At 45.0% G+C, this 20880-nt stretch overlaps 3 protein-coding genes across 3 annotated transcripts; 1 reads left to right on the forward strand and 2 right to left on the reverse strand.

Moving 5' to 3' along the window:
* Window positions 1-2028: 2028 nt before the first annotated feature.
* LAJ45_07587 (uncharacterized protein) lies at window positions 2029-4286 on the reverse strand (the record flags this gene model as incomplete). Its single annotated transcript, XM_046117143.1, has 5 exons — window positions 2029-2590; window positions 2675-3135; window positions 3241-3313; window positions 3375-3501; window positions 3626-4286. The coding sequence occupies 5 exons, from the start codon at window positions 4284-4286 to the stop codon at window positions 2029-2031; spliced, it is 1884 nt and encodes a 627-aa protein (XP_045969788.1).
* A 9761-nt stretch (window positions 4287-14047) lies between these two features.
* On the reverse strand, window positions 14048-15276 carry LAJ45_07588 (uncharacterized protein; the record flags this gene model as incomplete). Its single annotated transcript, XM_046117144.1, has 6 exons — window positions 14048-14122; window positions 14175-14181; window positions 14235-14320; window positions 14380-14487; window positions 14548-15018; window positions 15091-15276. 6 exons carry the CDS (start codon window positions 15274-15276, stop codon window positions 14048-14050), a joined length of 933 nt encoding a protein of 310 aa, XP_045969789.1.
* A 616-nt stretch (window positions 15277-15892) lies between these two features.
* Window positions 15893-20209, forward strand: LAJ45_07589 (uncharacterized protein; the record flags this gene model as incomplete). The annotated part of the gene is made up of 5 exons (XM_046117145.1): window positions 15893-16119; window positions 16266-18406; window positions 18455-18962; window positions 19031-19730; window positions 19793-20209. The coding sequence occupies 5 exons, from the start codon at window positions 15893-15895 to the stop codon at window positions 20207-20209; spliced, it is 3993 nt and encodes a 1330-aa protein (XP_045969790.1).
* Window positions 20210-20880: the final 671 nt, after the last annotated feature.

Consider the following 20880-nt stretch of genomic DNA (forward strand, 5'->3'; position numbering starts at 1 on the left):
CCAAGACCAGAGAGCCGTCTCCTCGACGTCTCCTCCCCTGATCGCTGTCCTGTCCCTCTGAGAACTTCGCAGAACCGAGAAGCAGACAACTTACCTGGCTTATTACGATTAGCCCTCCACGCCGATTCCACCATGATCTTTGTCATCCTTAATCACTCGGCTATAATGGCAAAGCCTCCGTACCAAAGCTAGACACTCCTACGTTAGACCCCCGGTGCTTTTTTATTTTTCGGGAAAGCGCTAACTAATTGGGCGCTTGATCAGTTCAGATTAATAATAGGGCACATATTGGTGCTTCAAACAGTGGATGACCTAGATGCAGCAGTACAGCAACAGAGATGGCTGTACCATGATCGTGATAGTATATTGAAGAAGAGAAGACATACAGGACCGGGTTTTACATTAGGTATTTAGGCGGAGTTATTAACAACCGAATTCAGGTGTTCTCCCAAGGCTTTACAATGTTCCAAGCCTAAAAAGCCATCCAGACATGCTGACCCAACCCACGCCAATCAAGAAGCGAGAAGCACACCACTGAGCTGGAGTATTGAACTAGAAGCCTTCTATATTTGGCTATCTGGGAATCAGTAGCGATAGGTCTAAACCAATTGCTGCTAGCTGGCTCTTACTGGCCTACTATTTCGAATCTTAGTTGGCGGTGGAGGTGTGGGAAGGCTCAACGCTCGTTCGGTACGCCAGGCAAGATTTTTAAAGAGAAGGGAGAAAACAAGTGGGGATATGATCTTCAGGGGGACAAGTGGAGGATCGTCAAGGCAATTCTTGCGCCCGGGATCCTTCTTCCTCTTCCTCTTTTTTTATTTTTTACTTTTTATTTTTTCCCCCTAGTACATACACCATCTCACCGCATTTGAGGAAGGAAGGGGGATGGAGAGGGGATTCGGTAAATCTTTCCATTTTGATTTAGTCTGGTCAGGTAGGATGTAGGTCGTGCCTTTTCCCCAGCTTGTGACTCGTCTTCACTGGTTTTGTGAGTTCGGGACGAGGAAAGGGTGTCATGTCGTCATCCCTAGACTTCCCTCCAAGATCGGCCGAAGCTCTGGACCTGCGGGTCAAGCAGTACCGGAGAGGAGGGATTTTCGGGAACCCTTGCGCGACAGCTTGAGATGGGCAGAAAGCTTGTTCAGACGTCAGTCCATACTCCCAGCTTTGCGATATGTTATATTTCTGGTGGCAAGCCCCCCTACACCTCTACATGACTTACCAAACATCCCGCATAAGTGATAGTTTATGCAGTAACCTATGCTAGAACACTCCATTGGGCTGAGGTTTCTAGAGGGAAGAATTCGATATGTTTTCAGATGGCGTTCTGGAAATGTCATGTCATTATGCAGATCGCCACCCGTTTCACTATAGTTGCTCCCCTGCCCATTGGTACACGGCTACTAGTGCAATAGTGTTCATTCGCAGTAAATAAGAGTAAATATATTATGAGCTTTAATTGAGGGTTCAGCTTGTATTTGGCTCAGAAAGTGGACGGCTGAAACTCTATACCTTACGAGCAGTTTTGTGATAATACGATGATCGCATGAAGGTTTTACGGAAAATCACGCACAAAATAACATTTGATCCTACGGCTCAGACCAGCAAAGTCATAGTATCTACATGTAAAAACAAAAAAACAAAAAACACCTTCCTTCCAAAGTTGACGGCGAAAAGAAATAATCCCAAAAAGCCAGTGACAAATATTCAAAAAAAGCAAACCCCAAATCCAGCTCCCAGACCCCTAACCCGATAAAGAAACAAGAAATGATAACAATTCCTAATAAAATTCGTTCGAAGCATTTGTATATAATATGCCTCAGGGATCTAATAGCCTGCAACCTTCAAATAAGAATAGAAAAGTGAAAAAGCAAAAAAGGCAAAACAGCAAAACGGAACAGTAAACAATGAATATTTCACCGACTTTTTAAAAATCTAAGGAATGAAATAGCCGCCAACTCCAACTCCCCCAAACACCTTTGAAAGATAATAATATCCTACCCTTACTGTATGTATAATTCTCGTAAATCATGCCACCCTCTTGAGGAGCGCTTCTAGGTCCTTCATGTCTTTCTCAGAATATCGTCTTTTATTATCTTGCTGTTCCGTACCAGCGTGTTGTACAAAAATCTTCGGTGCTGGTGAAAAAATCTCTGTCCATTTCGGATATTTACCCACCGCGTAATTGTTAGACTGTAAACGCTTCGTTGATGACGTAGATGCCGGCGTAAGCGCCGAATCCGGAGACGTTGATGGGGACGGGGAACCGATACCGTCAATGTCCGCAAGCTGCACCGAAGACATGCTGCCCCAATGACTTTGCGGGCTGGTTGGCGGTGGCTGTGGTGGTTCGGGTGGCTGTAGCATGTCTCGGGCTTCTCCAGGATCCCGGCTCAATAGCTCTCGGAAGGGACGGAGAATGATCAGGTAGCAACGGGAAACCTCATTGTCCTGTGCCGAGTACTCCAGTGCCGAAATGCATTTTTTCGCGTCGGCAACGTCTTCCGAGAACTGTTCAGAATAGTGTCCCTTCAGAGCTTGCTGGGACACGTGAAACAGCAGGATCAGTCCTGCGTTGAAAGCGGGGTGTCTGTTTTAAGAGGAAGAAGGTAAGCATTAACACAACAAACAGAACAGCAAACATAATGATCTTCAACGCAATATGGGGGCTTACATGGCCATCCAGCATTTTCTGACTAATAGCCTTTCTGAATGCAGTAATCCAACAATTTTTGCAACTTGTTTTGACGCATAAACGCAGATCTCGGCGTACGCAATAGCTTCCTTGATTTTGCCGGCAGCTAGCCAATCGTTTATGACACCCTCTCCTGATACTAACGGAACCATCACCCGTCGCGTCAGGAGAATTATCGCCGTCAGATATGTGCAATGCATCAGGTAAACCATAGCCTTTTTCATAGGCTCGATTTCTGTCGAAACAAGTGCCTGCAGCTGTAAGAACTGGGGTAGTCTCTCATGCCAGTGCTCCAATTGGACCATGTGCTCCGAGATGACCTGGAGATCTGCCCCAGAATCCCTAAACACGTTGCATAGAATTTTCCCAAGCAAAATACCAAGCTTGATGAGATTGAGCTGTAGCCCAGAAGTAATGGAGTTGTTGGTATCGTGATATTCCTGATCAGTTGAAATTTCGTTACCATAATGATCTATAAAATACACTGCAGTTGGTGTTATGAATCCCGGGATAGGAGCAGGAAAAAAAGGTTATCTCTAGCTTACCTTTTCATCATAGCAGCTTTGAGAAATTGCTGGGTCAACGTTCGGCAATACCCCTAAAGTACCAGCAAGCCAGCTGGGTGGTCCTTTAATATATATATTTTTTGCGTATAATTTTAAATAGTGATGCTACAAACCTGTCCAAAAAGACTAAACTTCTCCATGTCTTCCTCCACCCAACCCATTCAACCTTGGAGATCCCGCCCGCGGGTGGCTCGCTGCTCAGATGAATCCCCCGCGAATGCGCGCTTTGAAGACCTTGACCTATATTTGGTGAGATATCAATGGAATGTTTCTCGGACGAAACGAATTATGCCAAGCTTGCTGTACGACTGTTTAGGCCATGGTGTAGGGAAGGAGGGCAGAAAAGACAAAATTAAAAACATACCTATATATTTCCAACAGGCAACCCTTTTTTCAAGGATACAGTAAATGGCGAGTAGAAGCAAGACCCTCATAGTTTGGAAATCATCTGCCTCCAAGCAGTCGTCCAAGTAGAATCTTGCTGTCTGAAAAAAAGATTGGTTCACGGCAAACGGCACTAGATCGTCGTAAAGTGACCCGACAGCCGCGATCGCAAACAATTGACAAAACATCGGTAAAGTTGTCTTTTGAGGTTCTGTGTAGGCGGTCTTAAGAAGTTCACGAGCTTCATGTTCTTCAAGAATGTAGAAGAGCTGTCCGGTAGATAGATAGAACTTGTCGATTGCTTTAGCAGTTACTGGGTAGGGTGGCAAGGAGTTCCTTGAGAATATCCTGATAGACGAGATTACGGATTCGGTGCTTGGCTTGAAGTCTTCAATAGACTTGAGTCTGATATCCTGTGGTAAAAGGGCATTTAATGACCTGGAAAGTGAGAATTCTGAAGATTCCGTTCGAATGTCGAGGCTCCCAGCGCCACCATTGAGATACTGTGTGAACGTTGGAGGTGGCGGCCAAGTAGGTATAGATTGAGCACCAGAACCACAAACACCGCAACAACTGCTACCATTACTGCTGCTACCGTTGTCGGAGGACTGCCCATTCTGTTTAGACGCGAATATCGACATGATGAAAATATTGTGATGATAATATGAGAAATGGCGACTGGACTCTCTCTATTTTTTCCCCCTGAGATGGTGACAAAATTTGGCGCGAAGAGCTGGTTTTCTAGGATTTCTAGCAACCCTAACTTATAAAGGTATTCGCCAGAAACTACGCGTACTTCCAGGTTATCATTCTTATTCATCGTTTTGTTTCGCCGGTCGGTAATAGCAGGCAGGGTTTAGATCGTCATTTTTATGACGTCTTTGGCGGATCCGGGAGGTAATCCAGGTGACGGGTCATACACATACATGAAGACATACAGATATTCTACTGCTGATACACATGTATGGCATGTATGGATGGGGGGTGTTGAATGTATTGGAATGGATTCTGGTAAGCAGATAGTATGCAGATACAGACATACAGTTCGGAATTCCGTTCCCAAACTTCTGGCTCCATTCAACAACGTCCTTCTCCAGTTTGAATTCTCCCATGGCTGTCATATCATGATACCAAGACCAAGGCAAGATGTTGTTCTATATTTGATCTTGTCAACCAATACATGATATATCATGGTAAAATGTATGTCATTAAACTCTATGAATTGTTCTTTTTTTTTTTTTTTTCCGTTAGGATTTTTCTTTCTTTCTTTCTTTCTTTCCTTTCTTCTTCCTTCCAAAGTACATAATTTATGTCTTACTCGACATGATCATGCTCGAGCAGGCAGAAGTGTGAGCGCGCTCCCTCCTGCGGATTCACTCCACGCAGGTCCTGTTTCCCCCCCCCCCCCCCCACCCTCTCTTTCAACCCAGCTGTCATCATCATGTCAAATCAACTGGAACGTGAAATCGGAACCATGTTTTGTAACTTTTGCCCCCGAGCCCGGACCCCTCGATGAGGGGCAATAGTAGTAAAATTCGTTGAAAATTGCGTAAAGTAGAAAACTAGGCAAAGAAACAGCACATTAACAGATTAAAATCCTGATGATGATGCTCGATCCAATCTTATCAACAAACTTACAACACAGCAAGCTTCGCCCTGAGTGATAGGTGGTGACTCCACTACGGAGATACGACGTGGTAGAGTTTGTTTCTATGGAGACGAGATCAATTGCTTATGTGTACCTACAGCATCGCAGTCTGCCTCGCGATCTCAAACAAATGTAGGAGGTATGTACGGGCGCGCACAGATTAATTGGGCCTTGTCTTGTCTGTGCTGGTGACTTTCTGTGAGTTGTTAGGGACCTGGGAGCTTTGACCCCCGGAAACGTGGATGGGATAAAGGTTGCGCTTATGTTTTATGCGAGGGTTCTTGATGGGATCTGTGATTGGCGATCAGCGTGTGACTCCCGCTGATCAATACTTTTAAGAGTGAACCCTTAATTCTTGGCAGCCTTTTATATTTGACGGCTGACAGGAATTCGCAGACAGACGGAAAACTCCGTTTCATATTGACAACCATGAGAGAGTTTCTTGAACAGTCTTTTTTTTGCCTATGTATTCATTATTTCTGCCTGTGTGGCCTGGCCCATGGGTGCTTGCCTAGCTGGTTACCTCGACAGTTACATCTACTAGATCTACATGAAGCAGTTAGGTATGGCCATGATCATGATGAGACATTGATGACAGTGCTAGATTTTGATTTTACATATTTTCTCTTGTAGGGGGTGCCACGTTTTTGTAATAATTGAAGTCTCTTATATACTGTACGCTACATACATGTATCTAAAAACCGCTCAGTCTGTCGGTCGCGGTATGGTATGTATTATAGCATTTTTTTTATTTTTTTTTTCTCTCTACATACATATATGTGCTGGGATCTTTCTCTTTGGCTCTCCGCTTGTCTGCGACTTCATCGCCGACTCCAAGCCCGCATGGAGTGCAGGGTTATATCCGTTGATAGTTGTCAGAATATCGGAGTTAGGTATTCACATGTTAGCCCTGGCACCGGCGGCACTGACAAGTAGAGCGAGCACGTACGTTGGTCATCTTGGATATAAAGGTTAGAGATCACAAATGATCACTCGAGCCCTACTTGATGATATTGGGCCCATCCATGTAAGGGTGTGCAGCTAGTAGGCAGTAGCTAGTACTAGCACCGGAATACTCGACCGACCATATAAGACACTCCCTTTTCTCGAAGAAACAAATGTCAGATTTTGATCAAAACTCAGAGCCAACCCCCCTTCCCCTAGCCCCCTCCAAATATATCGCTTTGCGTTTAGATGGTGTATACGTAAACAGGCAGTTCCTGCCTAAAGGGCCAGCGCGGGTGGTGTCGGGGGTTCGAAAGTAAACACACACAAACTGCCTTAGGGACCACCTCATTTGTTGTTGAATAGGAGACTTTCTGTTGTTGAGAAGCATCTTCTACCTTTCCGGGTCAACATATTGATGATCAGCACCTGCGCTACGCTACTACAATGCACGGTAGCATACAGGGTTGGGTGGGTTTCCAATATAAATATGATCATGAGACTGTGTGGGAGAGCGTTATGGTGCTTTACCCTCTCCAGACCTCCCGAGAGACGCATCTCATGAGGCGGAAGGTGAAATGAATGCCTAACTAGTGGCATGCAAGGCTACTCGTATGAAGCAAAAGATCGGATATCAGCGATCCGTTGTATAAAGGGAGACCCTAGTCATGATGGGGTCTTTTTGGTGCCCCACGCAACAACCAACTGAACTGGCTGACTTGGGCTTTGTAAAGAGTAACAAGCAGTTTGTAAGAAAAGGAATGGAGAAAAAAAGGAAACCACGGCCTCCAGTCGGTTGCATGCCTGCAGTGCAGAGCTCGGTCATGATGACGTTTCGATAGACGAATTGGGAACCCCAGATTGGCTTTCATATATGTCTTTTTTTATGTTTTTCTCCTCATCCATGAGCGGATTGATGATAGGATCCTCATAATATAGATATGATGGCATCCATGGTGTGTGCATGCGTGAACCCGCGCAACGTTGCAACGTTGGGGGAGTGTGTGTGGGACAAAACAACAGACAGAACCTTGGAGTCGAGAACGAAAAGCTCCTGTGTACCATACGGATAAAAGAAAGAAAAATTGTGGGGTACTCTAGATATTGTATCGCCGCCACATCTTATTTGAACGTCCTAACCCCGGTCCTTTGAACTTAAGCGGATATCGATAGCCTATCCGCCGAACCCTAAGACCTGCACCTCTACTGGCGGTGAATACTCCCGTAGAGGCGTTCTACATGTACGGGATCGCATCATTTTACTCGAAAAATGAAATAGGACATCGTGAATCTCTAGTGCCTATTTTGTCGTGCGGCGATCCCGGAATTTTGAAACCCAGGGATATGACGATAGCAAGAGGAACCGGAGGACAGGGTTCAGTGTTGACGAACCAGTTCGGTGGTGTGGCCCATTCCGACCAACCAGGTACACTTACCAGAAAAGCTCTTTTTCTGGTTCTTTTGGCCTGCCGCGAGTACCGGTAGTTAAGTAGTTTACATTAGTTGATAGACTTTGGGGGAGCATGGGGTGTATTTACGGGTTGAACGTTGTTGAGTAATACTTTCTTGGCTCACAATGACTTACAATAAGAATCAGAGAAACCGCCAGCAATCTTGTATATCACCAATTTCACGTGATTGTTTATTCGTTCTTAATATGTCACGTGGAAGTGTTCTGACTTGGTGGCATATATATCATCATCCGAAGCTGCTGAAAGCTGAGGAAGAGAAGCTGGAGCATATATCGATATCTTGTATCTTACTGCACCTCATGCACGAAAAGTTGGAAACTTGGAAAGATCTACACTGACAGACCCTGAATTTCCGGCTAACGGATGGTCCCTTACCTAAGGGTTGACAGGCATCATTCTCTCTATATTGGGGTCACGACTTCGGGAAGTTTTTTTTATAACAAGCTACTTGACTAATATACCCTTAGGTGGTCGGCAGCCGGTGGAAGTTCCCGAAAAGCTCACATTAGACGGATCAAAAATTTGTAGCATGAACAAAGAGATTGTTTTATCGTGTTCTTCAAAAATGCTGGTATTGAGACGTATCTCAGTCCCGGCCACGGCCCTGCTAGACATGTTGGAACATTGAGCGACAAGCGTGCCCAAGTTAGGTCCCCGACCAGCCCGCGCAGAACAGTGATAGCTAATTTAGATCGTAGAATAATACAACCTCACAAGCTATGTGGTAAATCCCGTCGAGCGGATACCGAGGTCCAGAAAAGGAGGCCAAGCAAAGAAAACCAGATCAAGATCCACAACCTAATACAACCACGAGTTCGATGTGATTCGCTATAATTTGCCGTTATGATCTTATTATGATCGCTTATGATTACGGCTTTGCTGAGGCGGGGTATGCCTTGGACCCCCCATGAAAAAAATGGTGGTTTCGGCCTTGGCCCGATCCCTCTTCGTAGTGGTGCCGGTCATGTATCTGCTGCGGGGGAACGCAGTCATGTGTTCTCACTCGGACAGCATTTTCCAAGGGACTGCCGATATATACCGCACCAAGTGCGACAGAAATATAGGCCACGCAGATTTTCCTTTCGAATATGGCACCGAAAGAAAAAGAAAGTTTAATCTACCACCTTTGGTCAGTCTACGCCTTGAACTTGGCTAGCTGGATGTATACTTCCCTAGAGTGCTGAAGAAGGCCATGGAAAGGAAATTTGGCAACTGTGTAGGTTGTAATTGGTAAGTCATGAACGGGGTGGAGTTTGGTTTTATATGTTGATAAGTCTCTGACACCTTGATATAGCCAAGTCCGTCTTCAGCTTAGGAAGACAACTTCCACGTAGATTCAATGCCACTTCGTTGGAAGTTCTTTCCAGCCAATCGGAAAGAAAGGTAGAAACCAAGAAAGGAGATACGAAGAATGTGGGGAAGGGTATTGGATAAAGAATAAAGATCTAGAGACCTAACTCTAGGTACTAGCCGCATGGCTGTTATTGGATGTTATCCGCGTTACTAAATGATATCGGTCGAGGCGACTGGGTAAGAGTATTAGTACATCTGCACACCAATGACACGGGTAGGAAGTCGGTCCTGGGCGGAAGATACTGACGTATGACTTGTATTCTAAACCTATCTCATTCCTCACCGGATTCGCTACCCGCTAATAGAATATCAGGAAGGATTTTCAATGCTTTTTGCGTTAATTATGTGGGGGTTGAAGGGAATCGGGTTCGTAATCAGGTGTCCATACATACATACATTGGATTATGTGGGGGAGCTTTTGGCTCAAGAGAATCCTTCCGACTCTCCGACATTCACGAGGCGGTTTGATCCCGACCGGAGTCATTCAGAGGATGAGTGGAGAAAATATTTGAAGTATCCATCTGTGAGACATTACAAAGGCCAGACCAAGACCCATAGGGGGGGGGGGGGTTTGTTCCTAGCCGACCTGCTGGTTAAGATCATCGATCTCAGAGCTGAATTCAGGATAAAAACGAGCCGTAAAACACATACTGTATCCTCTAAAGCGGGGGCGTCAAGTTCAACACCTAGTGTGATATCTCTTGACAGGACTATTATTCCTTCGTACACATGGCGAAGGGGGTCTTCTTGAGTACAGCTGTGAAAGAGGACTTCAGGGGCATGAATCAGGGGGTATTGTAATCCGCGATTAAGTCGAGAACGTACAGGACTGCGAGGTAATAAGTGTAGAATCGAGGGTAGGCATCCCATAAGGTCGGTACGTGTTACCTGATCTCGTACCCGATGCAGCACACTGCGTCACCGTAGAGTAAATGATGTTTAGGAGAGATAAATCAAATGCCTATACTCTAGATGGGATAAGTGACTGACAATATCGACGAGATCGAGACATCGGTAGCTTCACATGAGTGCGGAAAGGGGTTTGGGAGATGGAACTAAACAAAAAATACTAGGTTTAGTGCCTCCTCCCGAATCCCATGCATTTCCTGCACATTACTTTCTTCTGTATCACACACAGTGTGGCCTTGAATATTCAGTTCGGGTGTTGGATATCGTCGGAGTAGTAAAAGGCGGTGGTAGATGCATGCAGAGCCAAATCTCTGTACTAGTTGGGAGGGGTTGTCGATCAGATTTCGGCCCATCCACTTCCCAGAAGCTGATGTGTCAGGTGCATGCTGTAACGACCCAGAAAGAAAGCAGAGAACGAAAGTGGTGACGTGTGAATATGGGGGGATTCAAACGTTTCTTATCATATCTGATCGTGAACTTTCACAGGGTTCGAGCCCTAACTCCTTAAGCGCTGGTTACGGATTCTGATTGATGGGGCTATTCTCCCGTTACCCTGACTGGTCGGATCACTTTCCCGCCAAGCGTTGCGATCAAACTCACCTAATATCACTCGACCAACTCTTACCGCAGGCTTTCCTCCAATTTCGAAATCTTATGTTAAAGATAACCCGATTTCTATATATAGAGCATATTTAATGGGTAAAACTCATGATAAGGGTTTGGCGCTAGCCGTTTTGGGCTATACACATGTAGCTATATGGAGAGGGTTAAGGTTAGTTTCTAGTACAGTGTTATTAGATATGATGTAGCAATATATATCTACAGGAATTTTGTTGTTTCAAAGGTAGTTTAGAGAGTTAGAAAGCTGTTAAACATAAAAATTCACTGACGCCATGCGGACCTAGGGGAACGACAAAAACAAGCGCATATCCTTAGTTTTATTTGCGAGAAAACGTACCCCAAATCTTGCTCGCACATATATATACATGTATGTACTCCATTCAATTTCTATCCTCTCAAGTACGATAAAAAAATCATTCAACCATTGGTTTGTACAATGATAGTCCAATTACACCCCCCTTGCAAGGCGGAGATACATTGTTCTACATATGATTGGTTTATTCTTAGTAGTAATCTATCATGCCTGACGAGACCTTCTTAGAATCTAGCGCTGTCTATTAATGCTAAACTTGGCCAGACATGGTAACAATTGAGCTGATCTCTTACTTTCAACCTCGTTAATTCCAACAATAACAAGTGGTGCCAAGATACCGAGCCAGCACAGCACCAGACTCTAAGCAGGTCTCGTCGGACCATGGGATAATATAGGATTCAAGTGAGTACTTAATGTATGTACTGCATTTTGTTTTATATTAGCTGTCGTTACGTTGCATAGATATATATAATGTGTGTGCACATGGCGCCTGTGTCGCTATATATCGGTATGCGTATATATACATGTACATAAGGAAGCACTTATATATCTTACTTGTACATGTAACTGCAGAATACATAGATAGTACGGATTAGAAGAATCTAAAAATCGATTAAGACATTATGTAGAGCTCGAGTAGAGTACGCACGTACTTGTGGTTTACTGGTCTACCTTTGGACGACGCATTGTCCGCCAGCCACGTGCCCACTGGCAGTGTACTAAATCTATAGATAAATCTATAGTAGATCAGGAACCGGACTATCTACAAGAAATAAGAGATCTAGGTCAAATAACCAATTAGCTAGTTAAGAAGCTATATGCATTGAGCGGTTCAAAGACATCCTGCCGATTTCTTACCAATTGTGTAATCCTTGTACAGCTAAATTATAAAGCAAGCAACTATTCGTAGGGACGGGCAATTGACTCGTCACATAAGAGTATATTTAGCTAGAGCACGGCCATGGAATCTAGATCCGTAGTGCATACATGTAAGTACTCTAGTGCTCTACTCTACGTTGTGCTATATAGCTATTGGATCGACGCCCCTGTGGAAAATTAGTACATGTAACTAAATGATAGCCTACAAATATTATATATCATGTATGTACCCTTATATAAGTTATCTTATAGATGGATAGGTCTACCCTATATATAGTCTTGCATATGCAGGGATAAGTAGTTAAACCTTAAAGTTTAGTGAGCACCAGATTAATTAATTAAGACCCTGCAATAGTCTTGGATCGTTCGGATTACTTATCGACCTATCCAGAACGACGTACTATCAGATCAGGTGGACTATTAATTGATCAAGCCAGATTGACAGATTTTACCCTGGTCGGGGATGAAAATTTGATACCTTAAGCTTCTTCGACTAGCTAACTGTACCATTTTTAGTACTCCAGCCCGCAGAGAACCCTAGGGATTGTAAGTAACTCCCAGAAGTAGTGATTTATATATACTTCTTGAGATTAATTAATTTATGTTTATTATTATGTCATTTTTTTTTTTTTTTTTTTGGCAAACAGTTGCGAATCGTGGCCATGGGAACAGACGAAGATATCTGATACGAACCCGGCAATTTCTTAATTACCTAGCTGTAGGAACTACAAAGATCATGGAAAGTTGTCATATGTACTGTGGGGAAGTCTACATGTAACGTAACGGTACTAGTAGGTGCACGTGGCGCCACCTATACTTATATGTCACCAAACATTCCCACACTCCGGCCGCAATCGATTCCCTTAAATAATTCATTTTAATTCGTGTCATTAAGACAATCGCCATAATCTAGTCTAGCTGGACCAATGACCAGTTCACGGGTTTGTGATTCAGCATGGCCTTAAGTCTGGCCTTAGATTTGGCCACATGGTCTCTAGTGAGCTAGTTAATGATGTGCACGAGACTCACAGTCCCGAGACTTTGTCTCGAGACCTCCGAGTGATGTTAAATGATTCAAAGCGAGGGTGCTTCCTGGTATTTAGGCCTCCTCATCCACAGGCTTCCTCATGCACCCTCTTTTGAAAAATAGAGTGTGTATTTCGGCCCCAAATTCTATCCATCATTCCTTGCCAAGAATATCTAGTCCCTATTCCAAAATGAGCATTAGTGGATTCAGGTACAAATTCCTACCTCAAACCCAGATTGAGTTTAGCTTATATCAATCTCGAGATTCGTCTCGAGACTTACCTCAGGTCTCGAGACTTCCGAGACCATGATGGGACGAGACAAGGCAAGACGAGACTTGGTGAAAAATGGTGAAAAATGGTCTCGTCTTGTCTCGTGCCCATCATTAGAGCTAGTATATGTGTGATACTCAACCGTTTTCACATTAATAAATGTACGTATCTAGTATATATGTATATAACGTGGCATTGGAAGAATACTACTAGTGTAGTTTATCCTGACACTGCATATACATAAAGTATATAGAAGCTACATGTATTAACATGTGCAGAGCTTCAATTCAGTATTCCAGCATGCAACGGCCTGTAATATAACCTGACTACATGTATATATATGCAATAATTTGGTTGCTCCGAACTAGGATGGTCTAGCTTAGCTAGATGTACTTGTATATCAGGAAACATGTACCTTGACTACATATTATTGCAATATTGGCTGTCCCTTTGATCATGAAGAAAGGAAGGCCTTTTTTGAAGAGGCTACTTAAGTAGACGTACATGAGGTACATGTACATACCTATAAACTTTATTGTAATGGATATGAAAAAGATTTGTGGCATCCAAGTCCTAAAGTACCAAGACCCATGATATAAGACTTCCGCCGTAAATTTGAATACCCTAAGCAGGTACATACATGTACCAAGTGTTGAGGGTAAGTGATTAGAATCTGATAAGTGAATGTTGCGGTGAATACGTGTATTTGTCTTGTCAGACTCTGATTACTTTTCGCTATACCCTAGTGCGTAATGTAGGTAAAGATTCTATTTACATACTTGTATTATTTAATTTAAAAATGAACGCGGGTCTGAGAAAACTCGTACTTATAGTTGTATGAATTTAGAGCCCGGAAAGAATAATCGCGCTGTAAGTACTCTAATGGGGTTTGGCCTGGCTGGGTTTTATGGAGACGGTCTCAATTAGTTTATAGGTAGAAAATCGGCCGTTTTCAATTCAATACTCAAGGTGAGGTTTGGATGGCCAACCCCGGAAATTGTTTAAATAGACTTAACACCAATGGTGTATTAATAGTATTCTGCTAAATATGTAAATTCTACACCCATTGACATGGCATTCTGAATTCTTACTCGCTCGCTAAGCACAATAGCTTTTGTATAATTTTTTAAACTCATTTGGCCTCTCTGTACGGATCTACTGTCCCTTTCAACTTCGCGGTATCATGAGTCCCCTCGCTTTTCTTGCTTATTGCTTGCCCTCTTTCATCGTGAAGTATCTATTATCCGGGGTCAATAATTTCTTCCACACCAATGAAACGAGGCCAAAATAACTCACAGCGTGGTTGGTTTCGCTATTTGAAATACCCTCCTGCTTCCCACTTTGTTCGTTCATACTTTTGGGGGGCTTAATTGCCGCAGCCGGCTTATCGGTTTCTGAAGGTGGCTTCAAAGGCCGTTAATACTTTGCATTTGGTCCGATCACTTGCATGAAATTTCCACTTACCTTTCCCTGGTTACTCTCATTTTCCACCTTCTCCCTCAACTCGGCAGCTTTCTCACTACCCTTCTCTTTCAGGTCATTAACCTTTTCACTTCCCTTTTCCTTCAAATCCTCAGCCTTTTCACTGGTCTTTCCCTTCAAGTCTTCGGCCTTCTCACTAGCCTTCTCCTTCAAGTCCTGGGCCTTCTCACTGGCCTTCTCCTTCAAGTCCTGGGCCTTCTCACTACCCTTCTCTTTCACTTCAGAAGCAGTGTCGCTAGGGCTAGAGTCTGAAGATGTGACCTTGCTCTTCACATCGCCGTAGACCTCGCTAGCCTTTTCGCTGGCTTTCTCAGCTGCTTGCGAGGCCTTCTCGGAGATATCTCGAGGACCCTCATCCTGCATACCATGAGGCTTAGAGATAAGACTATGACCAGTAGAGGCATGGGTAGCGTGATGATCAGGCTTAGGATTTCCTGAGAGTAGGTATAAACTCTGGAGTACCCCAATTTTATTAGCCAGGTGCTTTCAAATTATGCCGAGGCTAAGCCTCCCGGAACCACTTACGGTGGGAATAGTGACTACAACGGCACCGATGATCCATGGAATATCAGAATTAGTACCCTTTATGATGTGTGGGTTCTCATCAGTGTATTTTGACATCCTGCGCATAAATTGGCGCGAAGTGGCTGTAGAGGGGCGGGTTAGAAGGGACCTGATGGCCGGGGTAGCAGAAGTCAAGCGAAATGCCATTTTGAAGATATTGGGAGAGTCAATTGGTGTAATTGAAGTGATATCGGAGAGATGAGACGGTATATAACAGATAATGAGACGAAAGGAGGTATAAAGGAAGAGGATGAGAACACCGGATGATATAGGGTCGGGTGTTCTTATGGGGGATGACCTCACACTTGGACAAGAACGTTCGTGGCTTGGCTGTATGCCGGGGTACGTCACAATTGAGGCTTCTCTCAGGTCACAGCTCTTAGTCCAATAATAGCCAAGTGGCGGAAGCGAGAATACAGACCCCTCCTTCGGTGTGAGGGTTTCCCCACATTCTAAGTGATTCCACAACTCCCGAGCTCGAAGGTTTGACTATCTTTTTCAACATTCTAAGCTCTTAGCTCTCACCAAATAGTGAAGACTGTGTTAACTCTGGATTAGACAAGTAAACGGAATCAATCTGGGTACCTTCCCACCATCGTTATCTAAAACACCACCACCTATCACCATCCATCATCCCATCGACTTATCCATCAACATTTATCTCCCTCGTTATCCATCTTAGCTCTCCTGGGTGCTAGAAGCGCAACCCAGCTTCATATCTACGGAAAAGGAGGAGATAACAAAAAAATAATAGTAACGAATCATGGCAGCTTCAAACCCCCCATTCGCTCTCCAGTCCCTACTGGAGAAGATGTCCTCTCCAGATTCGGACTATCGCTTTATGTCTTTAAACGACTTACTTTCCATCTTGACTAGTCCTAACGGTAGCTTGGCTCAAGCCGATACCGCTTTGGCCGGGAGAGTTATCGACGGCGTTGTAAAATCTCTCGATGACGCAAACGGAGAGGTCCAGAATCTGGCTGTCAAGTGGTACGTTATTTGCCGGACTGTGTTGGAGCTTCGTTTCTTGTCCAGCCGGCTACCTTTCTTATTCGGTCGTGGACTATATATCTACTCAAGGTCTATCCAGAAGCTCTACAGGCTTCAGCAAGCTAACTTGGAGAACTCTACTATAGTCTCGGACCACTAGTTCTCAAGATTCGAGATGCACAGATCGCTCCTCTGATTGATCGTCTTACCACACTCTCTATGTCATCTTCCGATCCCTCAATTCCTTCTACAGCTCTCCGTACTATAATATCCAGTCTTCCTCGTCCAGCAACAAACAACACCCTTCAGGCCGGCACTGGGTCGGCCCAAAAGCAAGATCCAGTGCAGCAGACCATTGTAGCCTCCGTTCACGCCGTTCAGAAGACTTTGCTCCCAAAGCTACTGATCTTGCTTAAACCTGGCAATGAAGTTGTCAAGGCTGGTGGCGCAACCCTCGATAGTATAGATCTGCTCATCGAGACCCTACGTTGCTTCGGTCCAATCCTTACCGGTGCTGAAGTCGAGAGACTACAAGTTGCTGTTATGAACCTCCTTGAAAGCGATCGGACTACAGGGGTAGTCAAGAAAAGGGCTGTCATTGCGTTGAGCTTACTTTGCTTGTACTCCCCGGATGAGCTTTTGTCTAGTTTCATAAATCACCTCATTGAGTCCTTCCGGGCACAAGATAAGCACCGGAACCCTACTCGTCTTCGCCTGCTTGTTTCTGTAACTGGTGCCCTTGCTCGAGGCATTCCGGCCCGGTTCGGGCCATACCTGAAAATTCTGTGTCCATTCATACTTTCGGTTGTGGACGGAAGAGACATCCAGGACCGGGAACTTGGCGACGAGCCAGAGATGGAAATGGATGAAGTTCGCGAAGCTGCCCTTGTGAGCTTGGAGAGCTTCCAGAGTTTCTGTACCAGCGAAATGATTAGGTTCACAGATGATGTACTGAATGCTGGAATGATCTACCTAAAATACGACCCTAACTATGCCGATCCTGGTGACGAGGAAGGTGATGAGGAAATGGGAGGCACTCAACAGGAGGGAGAAGACGATGAGGATGACGAGTTCGGCGGAAGCGATGACGAAGGAGCGTTCGAAGACGACGGAGATTTTTCGGACGAGGATGATATCAGCTGGAAAGTCAGACGCTGTGCAGCGAAACTACTGTCAACTGTTATATCTACACGTGCAGCAGATTTGATTAAAGGAAAGGGGGAGGGAGGTGGAAAAGCTTATACAGATGTTGCACCACTGCTTGTCAAGCGATTCCATGAACGCGAAGAAAACGTGCGTTTGGAGGTTCTAGCAACCGCTACTGTTTTGGTGAGAAAGACTGGGGAGGTTGCTGAGGGGACCTTTGTTCCTTCTTCTGCTTCTGTGGCAGCAAATGTTCCCGGTGATATGGCTATGGGACCGCCCCCTAAAATAAGACGGGGCTCTGACGCCTCAATGCTTGATGGTGCGAGTCAGTTACAAGTGCCAGTTCCCAGTGCGGATGAAGCTGGTGTGAAGGAGAGTCTACAAGCACTCATCCCTGAGCTCAGCAAATCACTCAGCAAGCTGTTTAAGGCGAAGACCACAACGCTGCCAACTAAACAGGCAAGCATTACCCTACTATCATCAATTGTCTCGATTCTCCATGGCGGACTTGATGGGGTCCTCGGGTTCTTCATCGAACCGCTTGTGGAAGCCGTTAGGGGCGGGAGCACGCTGTCTTCTACAGGTAATGTTGTTGCGGCCACTGCAGGAGCTGGAAGTGCTGCAACCGCTACTGGATCTTCATTAAGAGTTGAGGTTCTGAAGCTGGTTGGCAAGATTTGCGAAAACCACTCGGCTACTGTGGTTGGAGAGTTTTTTGACTCACTCATCCCTGCCATAATTGTAGCAGTCAAAGAATCTGCATACAAGATCTCTTCTGAAGCTCTTGGCACAATTGTCGCAATTGTTAAACTCCTTACTACCCAAGGAGCACAGAGCTATGCCCTATACCTTCAAGGTCTGTATGATGTTGTTCTTGAGAAAGTTCAAAGCAGCGAGTCGGATTTAGAGGTCAGGGAGAAAGCCATTGTTGCTCTTGGGGTCGTACTGGCCCGGACCTCTGGCGAGGTAGAGCTTATCGGGCAAGACCGAAGGACTAGAGCCTTAGATCTGCTAGTGGAAAGATTGAGAAACGAAACCACTCGCGTCACTGCAGTAAGAGCTATTGAGGGTATTGCAAGAAATACCAAGACTGCAGAAGACGTCAACGATGAATGGGTCAAGATTGTGGTTGTCGAGTGCGGTGCTCAATTGAGAAAGTCCAATCGATCACTTCGTGGGGCCAGCCTAGACGCTTTGAAGAGCATTGCTGCAAATGAAATCTGTAGACGAAAGCTGGACTCTACGAGTAAGAAAGAGCTGATTGATGTTCTCACGCCTCTTTTGGTGGTCGGAGATATGCACCTACTTGCTCCAGCGCTCGCAATCATTAAGTTAATGATGCTTGATGGTGGAGTTTTTGTGTCTCAAGGAATAATTGATGGTATCAGCGGATTGGCCAAGAGTTCTCTTGGTTCCGGTCTTGTGGTGGAGAAATTACTATTGCTCATCAAGACAATTGGAGAGGTCGATGATGAAGGGAAGAAGAGAGTGATGAACTCACTGCTGAGAGATGTTGGTGTCAATGGGGACACTGGAGTTGTCGCTAGGCTGGTAGCACAATTACATGTTAGTGGCGGGGGTAAGGAAGGGGGGTTTGCTGTTGGCGTTGGTGACTTTGTTGGTGAAGTTGAGAGCAGCTCTGATGATAAGAGGAAATGCTTGGGTCTTATGGTTCTTGGTGAAATCGGATTGAGGATGTAAGCTCTCAACCCCCATTTGTTTTTTGTTTTGTTTTTTTGAATCATTGACTTACCCATTGATTTAGGGGAGCATCATTCCCAGTTGGTCCAGAGATTTTCTTGAATCAGTTCCATGCAAAGAGTGATGATGTTCCGATTGCTGCAGCAGTGGCTTTGGGACTAGCTGCTGCGGGCAATGTCAGTGGATACTTGCCTGTTATCATGCAGAGACTTGGTGGCGATAAGGATCAATATTTGCTCTTGCACTCGTTGAAAGAGATCATCCAACACTCAAATGATACTACCGCAGACATCAAGCCCTATGCCGATCAAATCTGGAATGCCCTCTTTGCGATCGCAAAGAACGATGATAGCAAGGCTGTCGGTGCTGAATGTGTCGGAAGACTTACGATCATTGATCCATACAGCTTCTTGCCGGAGCTCCAGAAACATCTCCAATCACCGTTCCCTGCTATACGTGGTATGGTCATTTCCGCGCTGAGGTACACTTTTACGGATACTGAGGCCTCTTACGATGACCTCTTGAGGCCGATTGTCGTCGAATTCTTGACTGTCATGGTCGACGACAAGGAGATGGAGAACAGAAGGCTAGCGCTGACAGCACTGAATTCGGCCGCTCATAACAAGCCCCATCTTATCATGCCCCATTTGGAGAGACTTCTGCCACTGGTGTATAGGGAGAGTTTTATCAAGCCAGAGCTGGTCAGAGAAGTGATGATGGGACCATTCAAGCACAAGGTAGACGATGGATTGGAAGTTAGGAAGGTCTGTGGTTACCTACTCTCTCGTTTCCGTGTGTCAATGATTTAACTAACCTCTGCAAAAAGAGTGCTTACGAAACCCTCTACGCCCTCCTTGAAACCTCCTTTGCTGGTATCGACGTTCGGACATACTTTGACCGCGTCATTGTTGGGCTCCAAGACGAACATGACATTCGTGCGCTCTGTAACCTCATGTTGACCAAGCTAATTCATCTCGCCCGTGAAGAGACGCTGTGCAGATTGGACAGCATCTCTGATTGCTTCCGAACAACCCTCTCGACAAAGCCAAAGGAAAATGCGGTCAAGCAAGAGATCGAGAAGCACCACGAGAGTATCAGGAGCACTATGAGAGCGACCTTGACGTTGAACGGCGAGTTTGGAGGCAGCGGTGGGCAGAAGAAGTGGGCGGCTTACTGGGAGTGGGCCAAGACGGCGTTTATGGACGAACTGCAGGCGTTGGAGGCTGAGGATAGAGACCTTTAGCTGTGCCCAAGTAGCGCGCATATCTGGGGGAAGTTTCCATTATTGCCCAAAAGCGGTTTTTTGTTGATTGAGCGTATCTTCTGGTGGCTACACGATTAAGCAAGAAGTGCATAAATACCTTGAGTTCTTTGGTTGTACCTATGAATTAATTGCAGTCGATTTTTCTATTGTGTTTACCCCCCCCCCCCCTCTTTGCTTTTTCGCAGGTGAAACTATATTTCTTTATTTTCTGGGAGTTGAAATGACGGAAGTGTTTTTTCACGAGCATGCAGCAAAGATCCATATGTATTTCACGAAAGACGGTTCTAAATGACAGTTCTACATGACGAACCATCTTCAACACCACATTGACACGGTTCTGTATCTGCCTACTTTTCTGGTTCTGTAGTTTTAGGAAGACTCGATAGGTGTTGGGATGGATGATTCTACTTGATTACGACGCCTATCTATGCTTGTAGGTACACGTAAAGGTGGCCGTCTAGTATTTAGTTAAGCCAGACGTTTACTAAGACCACCTCACACAGTATAGTAGGAATAGAGTATTTAAGCCAAACACTGCCCCTCAGAGCATCCATCCATCCATCCATACGTTGATAGCTAGCAGAGCCTCTCACTCACTCTACTCTAATCTCTATCCACATACTCTATCTATCTTACATACATGTACATAC

This window comes from Morchella importuna (genome assembly GCF_003444635.1).
Source record: "Morchella importuna strain M04M26 chromosome Unknown Morimp01GS024, whole genome shotgun sequence".
NCBI lineage: Eukaryota > Fungi > Ascomycota > Pezizomycetes > Pezizales > Morchellaceae > Morchella > Morchella importuna.